This window comes from Bacillus rossius, chromosome 1 (genome assembly GCF_032445375.1).
Source record: "Bacillus rossius redtenbacheri isolate Brsri chromosome 1, Brsri_v3, whole genome shotgun sequence".
NCBI lineage: Eukaryota > Metazoa > Arthropoda > Insecta > Phasmatodea > Bacillidae > Bacillus > Bacillus rossius.
Genome location: NC_086330.1, coordinates 15,474,172 through 15,490,767, shown reverse-complemented (window position 1 = coordinate 15,490,767; position 16,596 = coordinate 15,474,172). Strand labels below are relative to the sequence as shown.

Below are 16,596 nucleotides of genomic sequence, written 5' to 3'. Positions count from 1 at the left end.
AAAATGTGCTTTGCAAAATAAAATGTCTTCTGTGACGCCGAGTAGTAAGCTTTGCTTGCAGATCAGTTGACGGCGAGTCGTGTGCTCTTGCAGATCAGTTGACGCCGAGTGGTGTGCTCTGCTTGTAGATCTGTTGACATCTAGTCGTGTGTTCTGCTTACAGATCAGTTGATGCCAAGTCTTGTGCTCTGCTTGCAGATCAGTTGACGCCGAGTAGTGTGCTGTTGACGATGAGTCGTGTACTCTTCTTGCAGATCAGTTGACGCCCATCGTGTGTTCTGCTTGTAGATCAGTTAACGCCGAGTCGTGTGTTCTGCTTGTAGATCAGTTAACGCCGAGTCGTGTGTTATTCTTGTAGATAAGTTGACGCCGAGTCGTTTACTCTGCTTGCAGATCGGTTGACGCCGAGTGGTGTGCTCTGCTTGCAGATCAGTTGACGCCGATTCGTGTGTTCTGCTTGTAGATAAGTTGACGCCGAGTCGTTTACTCTGCTTGCAGATCGGTTGACGCCGAGTGGTGTGCTCTGCTTGCAGATCAGTTGACGCCGATTCGTGTGTTCTGCTTGTAGATAAGTTGACGCCGAGTCGTTTACTCTGCTTGCAGATCGGTTGACGCCGAGTGGTGTGCTCTGCTTGCAGATTAGTTGACGCCGATTCGTGTGTTCTGCTTGTAGATCAGTTAACGCCGAGTCGTGTGTTCTGCTTGTAGATAAGTTGACGCCAAGTCGTTTACTCTGCTTGCAGATCGGTTGACGCCGAGTGGTGTGCTCTGCTTACAGATCAGTTGACGCCGATTCGTGTGTTCTGCTTGTAGATCAGTTAACGCCGAGTCGTGTGTTATGCTTGTAGATAAGTTGACGCCGAGTCGTTTACTCTGCTTGCAGATCGGTTGACGCCGAGTGGTGTGCTCTGCTTCCAGATCAGTTGATGCCGATTCGTGTGTTCTGCTTGTAGATAAGTTGACGCCGAGTCGTTTACTCTGCTTGCAGATCGGTTGACGCCGAGTGGTGTGCTCTGCTTGCAGATCAGTTGACGCCGATTCGTGTGTTCTGCTTGTAGATAAGTTGACGCCGAGTCGTTTACTCTGCTTGCAGATCGGTTGACGCCGAGTGGTGTGCTCTGCTTGCAGATCAGTTGACGCCGATTCGTGTGTTCTGCTTGTAGATAAGTTGACGCCGAGTCGTTTACTCTGCTTGCATATCGGTTGACGCCGAGTGGTGTGCTCTGCTTGCAGATCAGTTGACGCCGATTCGTGTGTTCTGCTTGTAGATAAGTTGACGCCGAGTCGTTTACTCTGCTTGCAGATCGGTTGACGCCGAGTGGTGTGCTCTGCTTGCAGATTAGTTGACGCCGATTCGTGTGTTCTGCTTGTAGATCAGTTAACGCCGAGTCGTGTGTTATGCTTGTAGATAAGTTGACGCCGAGTCGTTTACTCTGCTTGCAGATCGGTTGACGCCGAGTGGTGTGCTCTGCTTGCAGATCAGTTGACGCCGATTCGTGTGTTCTGCTTGTAGATAAGTTGACGCCGAGTCGTTTACTCTGCTTGCAGATCGGTTGACGCCGAGTGGTGTGCTCTGCTTGCAGATCAGTTGACGCCGATTCGTGTGTTCTGCTTGTAGATAAGTTGACGCCGAGTCGTTTACTCTGCTTGCAGATCGGTTGACGCCGAGTGGTGTGCTCTGCTTGCAGATCAGTTGACGCCGATTCGTGTGTTCTGCTTGTAGATAAGTTGACGCCGAGTCGTTTACTCTGCTTGCATATCGGTTGACGCCGAGTGGTGTGCTCTGCTTGCAGATCAGTTGACGCCGATTCGTGTGTTCTGCTTGTAGATAAGTTGACGCCGAGTCGTTTACTCTGCTTGCAGATCGGTTGACGCCGAGTGGTGTGCTCTGCTTGCAGATTAGTTGACGCCGATTCGTGTGTTCTGCTTGTAGATCAGTTAACGCCGAGTCGTGTGTTCTGCTTGTAGATAAGTTGACGCCGAGTCGTTTACTCTGCTTGCAGATCGGTTGACGCCGAGTGGTGTGCTCTGCTTACAGATCAGTTGACGCTGATTCGTGTGTTCTGCTTGTAGATAAGTTGACGCCGAGTCGTTTACTCTGCTTGCAGATCGGTTGACGCCGAGTGGTGTGCTCTGCTTGCAGATTAGTTGACGCCGATTCGTGTGTTCTGCTTGTAGATCAGTTAACGCCGAGTCGTGTGTTATGCTTGTAGATAAGTTGACGCCGAGTCGTTTACTCTGCTTGCAGATCGGTTGACGCCGAGTGGTGTGCTCTGCTTGCAGATCAGTTGACGCCGATTCGTGTGTTCTGCTTGTAGATAAGTTGACGCCGAGTCGTTTACTCTGCTTGCAGATCGGTTGACGCCGAGTGGTGTGCTCTGCTTGCAGATCAGTTGACGCCGATTCGTGTGTTCTGCTTGTAGATAAGTTGACGCCGAGTCGTTTACTCTGCTTGCAGATCGGTTGACGCCGAGTGGTGTGCTCTGCTTGCAGATCAGTTGACGCCGATTCGTGTGTTCTGCTTGTAGATAAGTTGACGCCGAGTCGTTTACTCTGCTTGCATATCGGTTGACGCCGAGTGGTGTGCTCTGCTTGCAGATCAGTTGACGCCGATTCGTGTGTTCTGCTTGTAGATAAGTTGACGCCGAGTCGTTTACTCTGCTTGCAGATCGGTTGACGCCGAGTGGTGTGCTCTGCTTGCAGATCAGTTGACGCCGATTCGTGTGTTCTGCTTGTAGATAAGTTGACGCCGAGTCGTTTACTCTGCTTGCAGATCGGTTGACGCCGAGTGGTGTGCTCTGCTTGCAGATTAGTTGACGCCGATTCGTGTGTTCTGCTTGTAGATCAGTTAACGCCGATTCGTGTGTTCTGCTTGTAGATAAGTTGACGCCGAGTCGTTTACTCTGCTTGCAGATCGGTTGACGCCGAGTGGTGTGCTCTGCTTACAGATCAGTTGACGCTGATTCGTGTGTTCTGCTTGTAGATAAGTTGACGCCGAGTCGTTTACTCTGCTTGCAGATCGGTTGACGCCGAGTGGTGTGCTCTGCTTACAGATCAGTTGACGCCGATTCGTGTGTTCTGCTTGTAGATCAGTTAACGCCGAGTCGTGTGTTATGCTTGTAGATAAGTTGACGCCGAGTCGTTTACTCTGCTTGCAGATCGGTTGACGCCGAGTGGTGTGCTCTGCTTGCAGATCAGTTGACGCCGATTCGTGTGTTCTGCTTGTAGATAAGTTGACGCCGAGTCGTTTACTCTGCTTTCAGATCGGTTGACGCCGAGTGGTGTGCTCTGCTTGCAGATCAGTTGACGCCGATTCGTGTGTTCTGCTTGTAGATAAGTTGACGCCGAGTCGTTTACTCTGCTTGCATATCGGTTGACGCCGAGTGGTGTGCTCTGCTTGCAGATCAGTTGACGCCGATTCGTGTGTTCTGCTTGTAGATAAGTTGACGCCGAGTCGTTTACTCTGCTTGCATATCGGTTGACGCCGAGTGGTGTGCTCTGCTTGCAGATCAGTTGACGCCGATTCGTGTGTTCTGCTTGTAGATAAGTTGACGCCGAGTCGTTTACTCTGCTTGCATATCGGTTGACGCCGAGTGGTGTGCTCTGCTTGCAGATCAGTTGACGCCGATTCGTGTGTTCTGCTTGTAGATAAGTTGACGCCGAGTCGTTTACTCTGCTTGCAGATCGGTTGACGCCGAGTGGTGTGCTCTGCTTGCAGATCTGTTCGCGTCTGTGGTGCAGTGTGGACGGGATGTGCGCCACGATGCTGCGACCCGCCGCGGCCGGCACGTCGTGTGGGAAGCACATGGTGAGCAGAACTACATTTCCTTACTTTCACAGGAAACCAGTTGCCAACAAACTAGATTGAAACACTTCAATAAAGACATTGTAAATGTGTACAACACATGACTATAATTATTTTTTCATATATGAAAACCTTTTTTCGAGGTAATACTGAGCGTAATATTGAATATTTTTAATTGTTGATTCATTCAAACATATTTTTTTCAAACCTTGGAAAATATAATCCAATATTCATTCATTTGACTTAATTTTGTTTTATCATGCTTTTCAATTTGCTCGGTGAATATTGGATATGTATTCAGGGAACTGTTTACAAATAACTTGAACAAAACAAAGCATATCTTTCCGGGAAAGAATCCCAACCCAGTATTACTGCGAACACTATTTTGTTGTGATAAGGCTGTTTTCATGTAGCCTATATATATATATATATATATATATATATATATATATATATATATACAAATATAAGAATATTTCTAATTTTTCATGACTATTTGCTGTTCCATTTACATAAACCTAAGGTTGAATGACACGGAGTCAGTTGCCCAAATATTTCGCGTTCATGCATAATTTTTTCTTACAATATTCCGAATTTTTTTATTAGGTTAGGTTAGAAGATTTAATACCACTCTCACAAAAAATTAATCCTTTATATTTTATGCCATTTATTTTAATTCTAGTCAATTGTAACTAAAATAAAATACCAGTTTTCTTTAGACAGTTACATGAACGATACATAAAAACGTTATTTAGTAACGAAATTCTCAAAATAATCCGTTCTTCATTTTTGTTTCTGTGAGGGTAGGTTGTCGGTCCTAAGTCTAAGTGATCATAACCAAACCAAATACTTTTATTATTATTTAAGCGATATTGAAAATACTCTAAATTCATAAAAAAAATATTTTTGCAAGATAGTGTTTTTATTCTAACTACGAAGTAAAGGCGTTTGACACGACCTTAATGAATCGTAGGTTTCTCTCTAATTACTTGATTTGCGTGAGAAAACTACATGTCAGCCAACCTTGTTTCGTTTTCTTCTCGAAATACCACTAATTAATCTTTGGCTGGTTTCAGTTGTTCAGCAGCTGTTCACGTTCGTGAATGTTTGAGTCAGGTATAGCTCGTTACAAGTTCGAGATTGAGCTATAGTTCTTGTCACAATAGTAGCTGGTGCGAGAATTATCAGTTAGCACATGTCTGATATCTCCCACGACATAGCCTATCACGATTGTAGCACCAACTGAAGAAAGATTTACTTACTGCCATGTCGGACGCTGTCACGGGAATAGGTGATTGTGAAGTAGATGTCATATAATGAACTTGGAAATATATAATGAATTCATTTAGATTCACTTAAATTTGTTATAAGATTTACATTATATAATCTTTATTACACAGAGAATTTCAAGAAATTTTCCTTATAAAAAACTATATTGTAAAACGAACAAAATTATTTACTGTGTGCTCAAGAAAGCAGCGTAAGGCCGACTGGTGCTGGTAGTTGAGTCAAAGGTTTGGGATTCGAACCCCAGCCAAATCTAGGAGCTTTCACTTGTAGGAAAATTATTCCCCTGTCGTGTTTTGTTGAACCTTCACCCACATACTGCACATTTTTCGCCAGTTCTTCCCAATTTTCACCGTGACATGAATTGGGTATCCTTACCAGCCACCTGTGTGTTATCTTTTTCTGCCACGATCCTAGTATTTATCGCCATCGACCTTGTCGTTATTAACACCATCAACAATCTAATATTCATAGTCTTTGCAATTCTGATCACCTTCATTACCATCATCATTGACCATGATTTCAATACTTAATATCCTAATCTTCGTGATCACCATTTAATTAACAGTTGCTTGGCTTCTGGGTTGTAGTAGCCACGTGGGTAGCTGCAGGTAACTGCTACCCTGACTCCAGACAGTGGTCGAAAAAGCCTGCGATCTTAATCACTAATTTATTCATCTTCATATTTTTATTATCATCACCACTTCATCTTCTTAATCATCTGCATCATCATATTCATCTTGACCATCTACTTTGCCTTACCATTCTCATCATTGTCATCTTCACGATCTTTATATTTATGATAACAGTAATATTCTTCCTCATCGTCTTCATTACTATTATCATTTTCATCTTCTAAATCTTCATTTTCACGATCACCATCATATTCATCTTGATCAAGACCTTTATACCAGGGAGTTGCTTGACATATGGGTTGTAGCCGCGACGAAGTCGAAGACATGAACGACGTTTCGGTCGACGTTTCAAACTGCAAAATCATCCTGCCTTTTAATACTCTCGCCTGAGAGTGGAATGTTTCCCGATTGGCTGCAGTTGCGGGCCAATCAGAGCATTTCCTTCATTCTGGTTGGCCCTTTTTTGGTTCGGCCAATCCAAGCCGGGATCCTGTGATTGGCTGGAGGAGTGCCGGCCGGTCAGTGGCCTCTTCTCTTCTGGCTGGCAGGGCTGTTCCGCTGAACAGAGAATGCGGAGCTAGGTTTTTGAGGATTTATGAAGAGTGGAGTCCCAGTCTCAGGCGAGACAATTAAAAAAGCAGGAGAAGTTGGTATGACCTCAGTAGGTAACTGCTCCCTGAAGACGGCGGCTGCAACGTTGGTGATTCTTCTCCTTCGAAGACGTGGCGACAACCCAGAATCCAAGCAACTCCAGACAATGTGACCCGTTGGGGTCGTTACCACAACGCAGAAATACCATAACGCCGAATATCAAAATTGACCACAACGCCGAAATACCATAACGCCGAATGTCAAAATTGACCACAACGCCGACAGCTAGAAAACTGCTGTGTACCACAACGCCGAAATAACAACTGAATGAATTTGTGTGTATGTTTCTTAAATGTACCTTAACGCCGAAATACCACAATCAAACCGAACATTACCTAACCTAACCTAGCCTAGCTTAACCTAACCTAGTCCAACCTAACCTAGTCCAACCTAACCTAGTCTAACCTAACCTAGTCTAACCTAACCTATCCTTTGTGGCAGTCCTGCAATGACATTTTTCGGCGTTGTGGTACACAGCAGTTTTCTAGCTGTCGGCGTTGTGGTCAGTTTGGCATTTCGGCGTTGCGGTGCGTCCCCGACCCGTCGCACCCACGTCGGTGAGGGTCGAGCGAGCGGCGGTGCCTTGCCGCAGTGGTGCCTGGAGCAGAAGTGCGAGGTGATCGGCGACCGGCCGGCGCCCATCCACGGCGGCTGGGGCGACTGGGGGCCCTGGAGCTGGTGCTCGCGCTCCTGCGGCGCCGGCGTGTCCGTGTCGGAGCGCCACTGCGACCACCCGGTGCCGGCCTTCGGAGGCCGCTTCTGCGTGGGCCAGCGCCGCCGCTACAAGACGTGCAACACCCAGGTGCCTGCTCCTCGCCTCGGCTCGCCCCTGCACCGGCGGCCGAGCTTTTTTTTTCCTAACCTAACTAATTACTAAGTGTATTTGGGAGGTGTCTGGGTAGGGAAGACTCTAAGTGCGTCTCAGGACGAAACCTACACGCTCTAAGCATGCAGGTTATGAACCATGCAGGAGAGGAAGCATGCATCATGTGCTAGGAGGGTATTGGCCAGCCATGGCAACGTTTTAGCCATGGCTAACTCCCCTCACTGACTATTCTAAGTTAAAACTAGATAGGTTGGGTCCAGGTAAAACCTGCATAGACACAGGGAAAACCCTGAGCAATGACATGTGGGATGCAAAATGTCATGCATTAATTACAAGCAGTTTGGTTACAGGAAACATAAGGTTGGTTCTGGAAGAAGAGTTGGACAGAGTAGAAAGACTACTATGCAAATGGGCGGGAGCTTGGACATTTTGTCCGCATTTCGTTTGGTGGCACTGGTTGTTTCGGGGACGACTTTGTCGTTTCCCACCAGGCTGCCAGCCAGCCTTAACCGGCGGCCGAGAAACACAACACATGGCTATATAGTCCGGCAACTTTATTTTCGACCTGTGCAGACCCCGGTGTCAGGCGGCGGTCACGTGGAGTGGAGTGGAGTGGAGTGGAGTGGAGGGGAGGGGATCAGTTGCCTGTTGTGCGCATGCCTGGATACGCCGCTCCCGAGGTAGTGCTTCGCAGGTCGGTTTACACGATACGGTGATGCGTTAAATGGAATAACCTTTCAACCACATCGCGAAGAGAGTGAATTGTGTTCGTGTACGTTGTCCTTGAGGGAGGAGTGGCCCTCCCACACCTGCAGACGATTTGGGGGGAAGGAGAGGTGGGAGTTAAGGAGGGAGGAGATTCGCGGAATGGAAATGTACGAGGTCAATTACTAAGTTGCCGGGTTATAGTTATTTTTTCTCGGATAAAATGCGTTTTCCAAGAGTGCGAAAATTGGCAAATAATTTTATATGATGTTTCCTTTTAAGAATATACGGAAAAGGTAATCGAATGTTCAATAATTGCACTTTATTATGCTTATTAATGTGCTCAGTAAATACTGGAAAAGCTATTCAGGGAACTTTTTACAAATATCTTCAAAGCATGTATGCTTGGGTGAGAATCCGAACCCATGTGTTACTGCGAACACTATTTTTTTGTAGTGATAAACTTCTTTCCACGTAAATTTACAAATGTATGAATATATGTAATTTTAAACGAATATTTCTGTCCATGTACAACAAAAAAAAATAATTTACATGTACGCGACGTAAAACCCAAACCAATTTGCAGGGACGTAGCAGGTGACAAAATTTATTCTTTTTTGTAAGGAGAGGGAAGGTGGTTGGGTAGTATGATCACTCGCTTCCCACCAAAGGAACTCGTGTTAAATTCCCGGGTTTGGATCCGTTTTCTCGCTATTGAGAGACGTGGCGGACGTTTCTGTGAATCGGTGGGGTTTTTTTCGGGGTATCCATGTTTCCCCGTTGCTTTGTCTGTGTTGTCGTTTCTTACCTTATTTCCAAACAATATACTTCGACGTGCGAACCCAAAAATCATGACTATCAACCCGTTAAAAGATGTTAGGCTTATAGAAGTATCTAATAGGTATAAGTAAATAGAACACCCATTTGAACCCATTCACTATCTCATACACACCAATTGTAGCATACTTCCAGATTATTTTACGCACTTAACGGACAGCTACCATCTACAAACTTGCCAGGTCCAGCGTAATTGAAAATAATTATCTATAATTTGGGTTCTATCAACTTTTGTCGCGTTATAACTTAGATTTAGCTAGAAACTAAGATTTAGTACATTTTTCACAACGTTTTTTTAGATTTTAAATACTAATATGACAGGTGGAATCATAAAATTTGACACGTAGTACATGTGACAGTATGATTGCCGAATCTGACTATTTTTAGCTCTCCTATAATTGTTTGAAAAAAATAGGTTTTGTGTGATATAAGTAGAGACCTGCAAAATTCGCGGTTTCGATGGCCTTCAGGATGGACTGCACATACCCCTGTAAACTCGGGAAAATAACGCAAGTTCATTGGCTGCCGACTTGTAGGTCGTCTCAGCTGGTTTGTCTGTGATTCGATCCTTCTTTGGTTGAGGGTTTATAACTGGTTGAGATTCGTCCAGATGAACAGTAAGCCAATAGCAAAATTATCTAAAAGGTATATACATGTGTTTGAATTCTAGCCTATCATCGAATGCATCCGCGAATTTGGCAGGTCTCTAGATATAAGTTAAAAACACTCGGGGGTTTGTGGTGTGAAGCGGGTCCTAAATGTGCTCCTGCTTGTATCATTGTGCGGGTTGTTTCAGAAATGCCCTGAAGGCTCGCCGAGTTTCAGATCCGTGCAGTGTTCGGCGCATGACAACCACGAGTACCGCGGCAGGAAGTACAAGTGGCTGCCGTACTTCGACAAGGGTGCGTAGTACCGCAACTTTAATTACTCTTCAATGATAACTAGCAGAGCATGATCATCTTACCAACATAGCAAAAAAACCAGAATTCTGAAGAAAAAAAATTTTTTTATTTGTGTATTTCATCCGAAATCAAGCAAGTGGCGAGATCGCGATATCAGTAATATGTAGAGACCGGAAAAATTCGCGGATTAATTTCGTGATAAGCTAAAATTCAAACATGTGAACAATTCTGCTAGTTATTCTATTGGCTCGCAGGTTAACTGGATCTCTCTGGGCAAATGACAGACTATTGACCAAAGAAGCCTCGAATCACAAGCTACCCAGTGGAGACGCCTCACAAATTAGCACCCAATGAACACGCTGGTTTGCTTGAGAAATGCAGAGGATAATGGAGGCTATCTTAGAGGTCATTAATCCGCGAATTTTTCAGGTCTCTAGTAATATGTAATGTTTCATTACTTTTTATTATTAATTTTGTTAATTTAGTTTGTACTGTACTATGTAAGTTTTTTTATCTTGTTCTTGTTTATTGTCTTTTATTTATTTTCGGTTAGCTATGTATGTGTGTTTCGTTATAACTTCAAATGTATGTGGTTTAGTGGTAGACAAAAAAATAAGATAAATTAATATCTTATGGTTAGAGCCACGGAATTTTCGCGGATTCATTTAGTCGCAAGCTAGAATGCAAACCTCCACACTGTCACACTGTGTTCATGATTTGACCGCAGTTATCTGGACACGCCCCTCTAGGACCGTGAGCCAACGATGTCCAGCTAGGAGAGAAGTAAGCGAACCAGGTAGTGCCAAATAACAAGGATAAAAATGTTTTTGCTAAGAAATCAACTAATGGGAGAGTAAACATGGGTCGAGCACTCCTATAACTTTGAATTGTATCCTGAGGCCAGAGGAATCCGCGAAATTTCCGGGGCTCTAATTATGGTGTTTCCGATGTTTCAGAAAGCCTTTAAGGGAGTTTAAACAGTTAAAAATGGATTTAAGAAGGCATGCCGACCTTAACGCAGTAGCCACGATAACTTACGATCTATAAATCTGATTTAAATGTAATTCTAAACATAAAGTACTTCTACTGAACGAATTGCGATTATTATTTATTTATAGAGACCGGAAAAATTCGCGATTCATTCGGCGATGGGCAAAAATTAAAATACTACCTTGTAGATGATTTTGCTATTGGCTTACTGTTAATCTGGACGAATCTCGACCAATTATAAACCCTCAACCAAAGAAGGATCGAATCACAGTCAAACCAGCTGGGACGACTTACAAGTTGGCAGCCAATGAAGTTGCGTTACTTGCCCGAGTGTACAGGGGAATGCGTAGACTATCCTGAAGGGCATCGATATAGACCTGAAAAATTCGCGGATTCAATGACCTCTAGGATAGCCTCCATTATCCTCTGCATTTCTCAAGCAAACACGCGTGTTCATTGGGTGCTAACTTGTGAGGCGTCTCCACTGGGTAGCTTGTGATTCGAGGCTTCTTTGGTCAATAGTCTTGTCATTTGCCCAGAGAGCTCCAGTTAACCTGCGAGCCAATAGCAGAACCAGCAGAATTGTTCACATGTTTGAATTTTAGCCTATCACGAAGTGAAACCGCAAATTTTTCTGGTCTCTAGCGATTATTATTTATGTATAATATTTATTTTTTTTAGCTGAGCCTTGCGAGTTGTACTGCACCGACTCCGACGACAGCATGATCGTTCCTTTCGGAGACTCCGTGGAGGACGGTACTCCGTGCAACGTGGGGCACAACGACATGTGCATCAGAGGCGTGTGCAAGGTGAGAGCTGCCCAGCTGCGCGTGTGTGGAGAAACATCCACATTGGATTGTGTTTGCCGTCGCGGCTATAAAAAAAAAGTGAATACACGTTTAAAAAACTCTAGCCACTTCTCTCTTAAAATTAGAGACTGGACAAATTCACGGGGTTCATTTCGTGATAGGTTAAAATTCAAATAGTTATACTCCAATACTGCTCACATCTCATCTGCAGATCTCTGGGCAAACGGGAAACACTCAACCAAATCTGTAACGAATCACAAGCTAATGCATTGGGACGTCTCGCAAGACAGCAGCCAATGAGTGGGTGACATTCGCCCGAGCATACGTAGAACTGTGGACTCCATCCTAGCTCATTGAACCCGCGAATTTTTCCGGTCCCTACCTTTTTTTTTTTTTTGCGATTTTAAATCAGACTGGTGTTCTTAAAACCCACAAGTTGGCTCAATAAAATATTTTATAGAGCCAGAAAATGATTTTATAGCCAACTACAAAGAAAAAAAATTTTGTTAGTGAGTTTATGGCTTACAATGGGTTTACGGACTACCATGAATATTTTTATGACACAAAATATTATATTATGAGGTCATTGATGAACAAAATATGTTTTACTTACAAAAATTATTTTAATCACTGTTTCAAAAATTTTCAGTTTTCGACAATTATTAAATTATGTTCTTAGTTTAATTTAGGCAGATTTTAAAAATAACAAATACAACAGCTCAATTGTATATTCTGCTTACTTAATATGATATTTCGCAAGCGTAATATACATGTGAGAGGTTGTATCCTATGACATAACGTTTTCCAAATGAGCAGGGCCATGTATTTTTCACTGAAAAAAAAAAATCTCGTCGCTCATTAGACTGCAGTAAGGTTTGCCTGAGCTAGCGATTATTCCATTGTTAAGAGAAGACTTTTCACCCAGGTTGGCCGGGCCATTCAGGACTCGTTTGCTTCCGCACCGGATGGCTGTGTAGATGGGTGTTGTGACGGATAGACATGTTCCTGAAATTAACCTGGCCAACGATTGAAACACGGGCATAGTGCCACAAAGTTTTGACGCACAGCCGGTCTGTAATTTTTTTGAAGTAAAAACTTATATAGGAAGGTTTGGATATGGAGTAAATCCATGTAAGTCGTAATAGACATGGTCACGTGACGTGTTAATTTTTTTTGTATATTTCAAGGATAAAACTTAATTTATTCTATTTTTAAAGATACAAGTTTTTAATTTTATCTTTATTTTCCCAGGGAAATTTTAACGTAATTGTGTGGTAAATATTGTGAGTATTGGATATTTTTTAGTAGGTAGTTAAGATGAGGTTGTGTTTTTTCTTTTCTTTATTTATTTACGATTTGAATTTCTTCAAATGTCAGGTTATTGATTTATTTGAGAATAATGTTGATATTTGTAGATTTAAGTTAACAATTTTTTTATTCTTTAAATGAAAAAAAAAATCTTCATTTCTTCTAGTTTTAAAGTTATTATTGGTAGGAGCAAAACTTATGCGTTCGCGTCACCGACATGCTAGTGATATAAAACCAAAATCATTTCCTTGTGTACATTTGACTTTAGAAATGATTTCATAGTACACATTTAAAAACAAAAGTTTAAGTTTTCACTCCTGTCGACAGACCCCATTACTGATTTTTTTTGACGTGATAACGTCTTATAAATCGATGAATGCCGGCTGCACGCACGAAAAATTGTCACCTTCCGCCTGAGCCGAGCGTCCAAGAACCGGCCAACTACCGCGCGAGAATATCTTCTATAATATCAAACAGGTTAATGGAGGGCTTTTTAACTAGTTGTTCGTGATTATATTTAAACAAATTATTGAAATTATTAATGCAAAAAATGTAAATTATATTTGAAAATTAAAAAGAACGCAATTTTTCATCAATGTTTTCTTGTGACGTTATCACGTAAAATTATCGTCCGTAAGCCGACTGTACAGACAACCCCCTTATTTTTAATTTTTTTTTTTCTCTCCTCGCGGTAAAATACGTGGCCCTGCACCACGCCCCCGGTGGGGGGGGGGGGGGGGGGGGATTTGTGAGTGCTTCTGTCGCTAACCGTCTCGCTTGCGGCTGTCACAGCGCGTGGGCTGCGACTGGGTGGTCGACTCCAACGCTACGGAAGACAGATGCGGCATCTGTCGAGGTGACGGCAGCCAGTGCAAGACCCTGACGGGGGAATACAACCACAAACAAGGCACCGGTGAGCTCGCATGTCTGCAAAGAAAATTTTTTTTTTACCATTCTTTCATTTATTCACGAGATTAAAACCAAATTTTGTATTTCTGATTAAAACCTTTGTTTGATTTTCCAAAATTTACTCCAACAAATATTTTTTTTACGTAAATTTGTGTTACGAGGAGAAAATAATTTTAAAATATTTTGAGTCCTAAACTTTGCTTTTCAGTTTATTGACATGGTGAATTTTCTTTCTGTCTCTCTCTTTCCAGGTTATGAAAAAGTTGTTCAGATTCCTGCCGGCTCCAGAAACATCGTAGTCAAAGAGCTTGGAAATTCTCGCAACTTCATTGGAGTAGGAGACGGGCTGGGGAAATTCTTCCTCAACGGGAAACGGTGTGTAAACATTTGAAAATGTGACAGTTTTTTTTTAATTAATTTTGTTTGGGCATGATGAGAATGAAATATCAAGGCCGAATTTTAATGCAACGTTTTGGTAAAACATTGTTTTGAAACGTTTATTGGCCAAAGATATATAAAGAGAGCACAATGCATACATTTCTGATCTTCTTTTCGTTCTCTTGTTTGTGCGATGATTTGTCCCCCACCAAAAAAAAATAGAACCGTGAGAGATAGGTGAACTAAAGAATAAGACAGAGTGAGTGCGCATATGCTTGTTTCAGAAAATATAAGTATATACGTATCCTGTACAGTCATCTGTGAGTGCCTTGAGTTTTATATTTGCTACCAGTGCGTTCGCGTTCCTCCTTGTTCAACCAGCAGCGCAGAGAGCGCTGTTGAGACAGTCCCTGCGTTCCCCGCATAGATAGCGCTACCTGTTATGAATTTCATATTTCGTTCAGTGATTTGGCGTGTTCCAAATAGCAGAATTGTTTTATTTAACATTAACACGCACAGTTTTTCTTTATGTTGTATTGCATCAGTGAGTAATATTTATTGTTAATCAATCATTAGTTATTGATCAATAATTAGTGATATCCTGAGAATTTATTTTGATATAATAATTTTGTTAAACCCTTGCTTTGTAATTTAAAAAAGATTGTCTTTTTTACTTTTTTACTCTTTTGTTCCTCTCTATCTCTCTCTCTCTCTCTCTCTCTCTCTCTCTCTCTCTCTCTCTCTCTCTCTCTCTCTCTCTGCCGTTTTACCCCTTGCAGTATACCTACAAGTCAAAGTTTGGTATTCCAAAATAGTTTCATTTCTATCACGTGTAGGTACTGAGTTACCGAAGCTCTTTTTTTAATCAACATTAGATGTGTTTTTATTTATACGTTGCTTTTGACACGCTCAATGGCATGGGCAATTAATTAAAATATTACACATTTTTCATTCTTCTCTCTCACAACACTGATATTGTTGTCTGTTGTAGACAGATCACTCTGGCAGATGAGTACGAAATAGCAGGCACTCCAGCTTTGTACGAGAGAGAAAAAGATCTGGAGACTGTCCATATTCCAGGACCAATAAAAGAAGATATAATGATATACGTAAGTATTAGGAGTTTCAAATTTTGTAGCGAATCAAAACAAAATAATTGATAAGTTGAACTTATACCGTAATAAAGTTCTTAATATTAAGAAACTTAATGTTTACCTTCATATATGTTTGTATCAATAGTACAGACCAGCTCAATTATTTTAAAGCTACCTTCTGACAGTCATTTCTGCTGCCTCATCGCACAAAAGTCAATTTAAAATCATATTCCGACAAGTAATTTTATGTTTATAAACTTATCTTTATTGAAAGACAGGACAACAATTTAACACAGAATTTTTTAGATTACAAGAAGTTTTCTTTAATAAATTGAAGAAGGAGATAATGGTTTTTTTTTTTTTTTTAACCATGGATTGACCAAAATATTTATGTATCTTAGTTTGACCGACCACAGTTAGGCTGACCCCACCATATAATTTTCATTCCTCAAGGTCTCCCAGAGACACTTCTTGTGTTGGGAAGATCAATTGACGAGATCATGGGCGAAAACCCACCAAGACTTTTGTTAGTCGCTCTGCTATGACTCCACATATAGGACAAACATAAACACATTCAACGGACTAAATTCAAGGTAGTTTTAATACACAGTAATTTCCCTACGGACACGACTCAAGGATTTTTATTCGATACAAGGCAATTTTTTTCAATGTTCTACTATATCAAACAATTGTGCAGAGATAATAATTATTAATATGTTACATTAATTATTTAGCTGCATTTATATCAATTTAATGTCTTACCCCTATTATTTACCTTCCTTTACAAGTATATACTCAGTATTACATGAAATGTACATAAATCACTCTCGTCATATTCAATACTCTTCCTCTATCATGCCATTCTTGGAGTAACACGGGTTTTGGGCTAGTAGTTTATGTCACTGTTAAGAGCAGCCATCTCACCCTATAATCTTGCCAAACACTGATTTGATTCAATTCATTCGACGTTGTAGTCAACGCAACTTTTCCTAGTGCTTAAGACCGGAAAAATTCATGGGTTCATTTCGTGATAGGCTAAAATCCAAATACATTTACCTTGGTTGCTTCGGCTATAGGCTCACGGTTTTATCTGGAGATATCTGGGCCAATGAGAAACACTTAACAAAGAAAGTATCGAATCACATGCTACCCAGTTGAGACGTCTCGCAAATCAGCAGCCAAGAAACAAAGAAACGAGTGAAATTTTCTCGAGTATACATAGAGTTCTGTGGAGTCCATCCTGGATGTCATTGAGCCCTCGGACTTTTTAAGTGCCTACTTATAAGTAGGGGCAGGCATTTTTCGCGAAATAATCTGAACTCCTATTTGGTTGCAACAAGGTACATTTGCACCAGCGATTTCTTCTTTTCAATTGGCGGCCGTCTGCGAGAGTAGACTTCTTATTTGACCAAGCCACTAAGAACGCATTTACTTCCGCACTAAGTTACTTTGATTGGTAT

General features: G+C 42.0%; 1 protein-coding gene across 1 annotated transcript in view; it reads left to right on the top strand.

Annotated features, from left to right (window-relative positions):
• Positions 1 to 16,596, top strand: part of LOC134528641 (A disintegrin and metalloproteinase with thrombospondin motifs 7-like) — a 305,564-nt gene that overhangs the window by 266,935 nt on the left and 22,033 nt on the right. Inside the window, exons 10-16 of the mRNA XM_063362439.1 lie at positions 3,719 to 3,808; positions 6,971 to 7,180; positions 9,543 to 9,648; positions 11,320 to 11,447; positions 13,548 to 13,668; positions 13,916 to 14,039; positions 15,034 to 15,151. Of these exons, the coding sequence (XP_063218509.1) occupies positions 3,719 to 3,808; positions 6,971 to 7,180; positions 9,543 to 9,648; positions 11,320 to 11,447; positions 13,548 to 13,668; positions 13,916 to 14,039; positions 15,034 to 15,151 (897 nt within the window). The remainder of the gene's footprint in view (positions 1 to 3,718; positions 3,809 to 6,970; positions 7,181 to 9,542; positions 9,649 to 11,319; positions 11,448 to 13,547; positions 13,669 to 13,915; positions 14,040 to 15,033; positions 15,152 to 16,596) is intronic.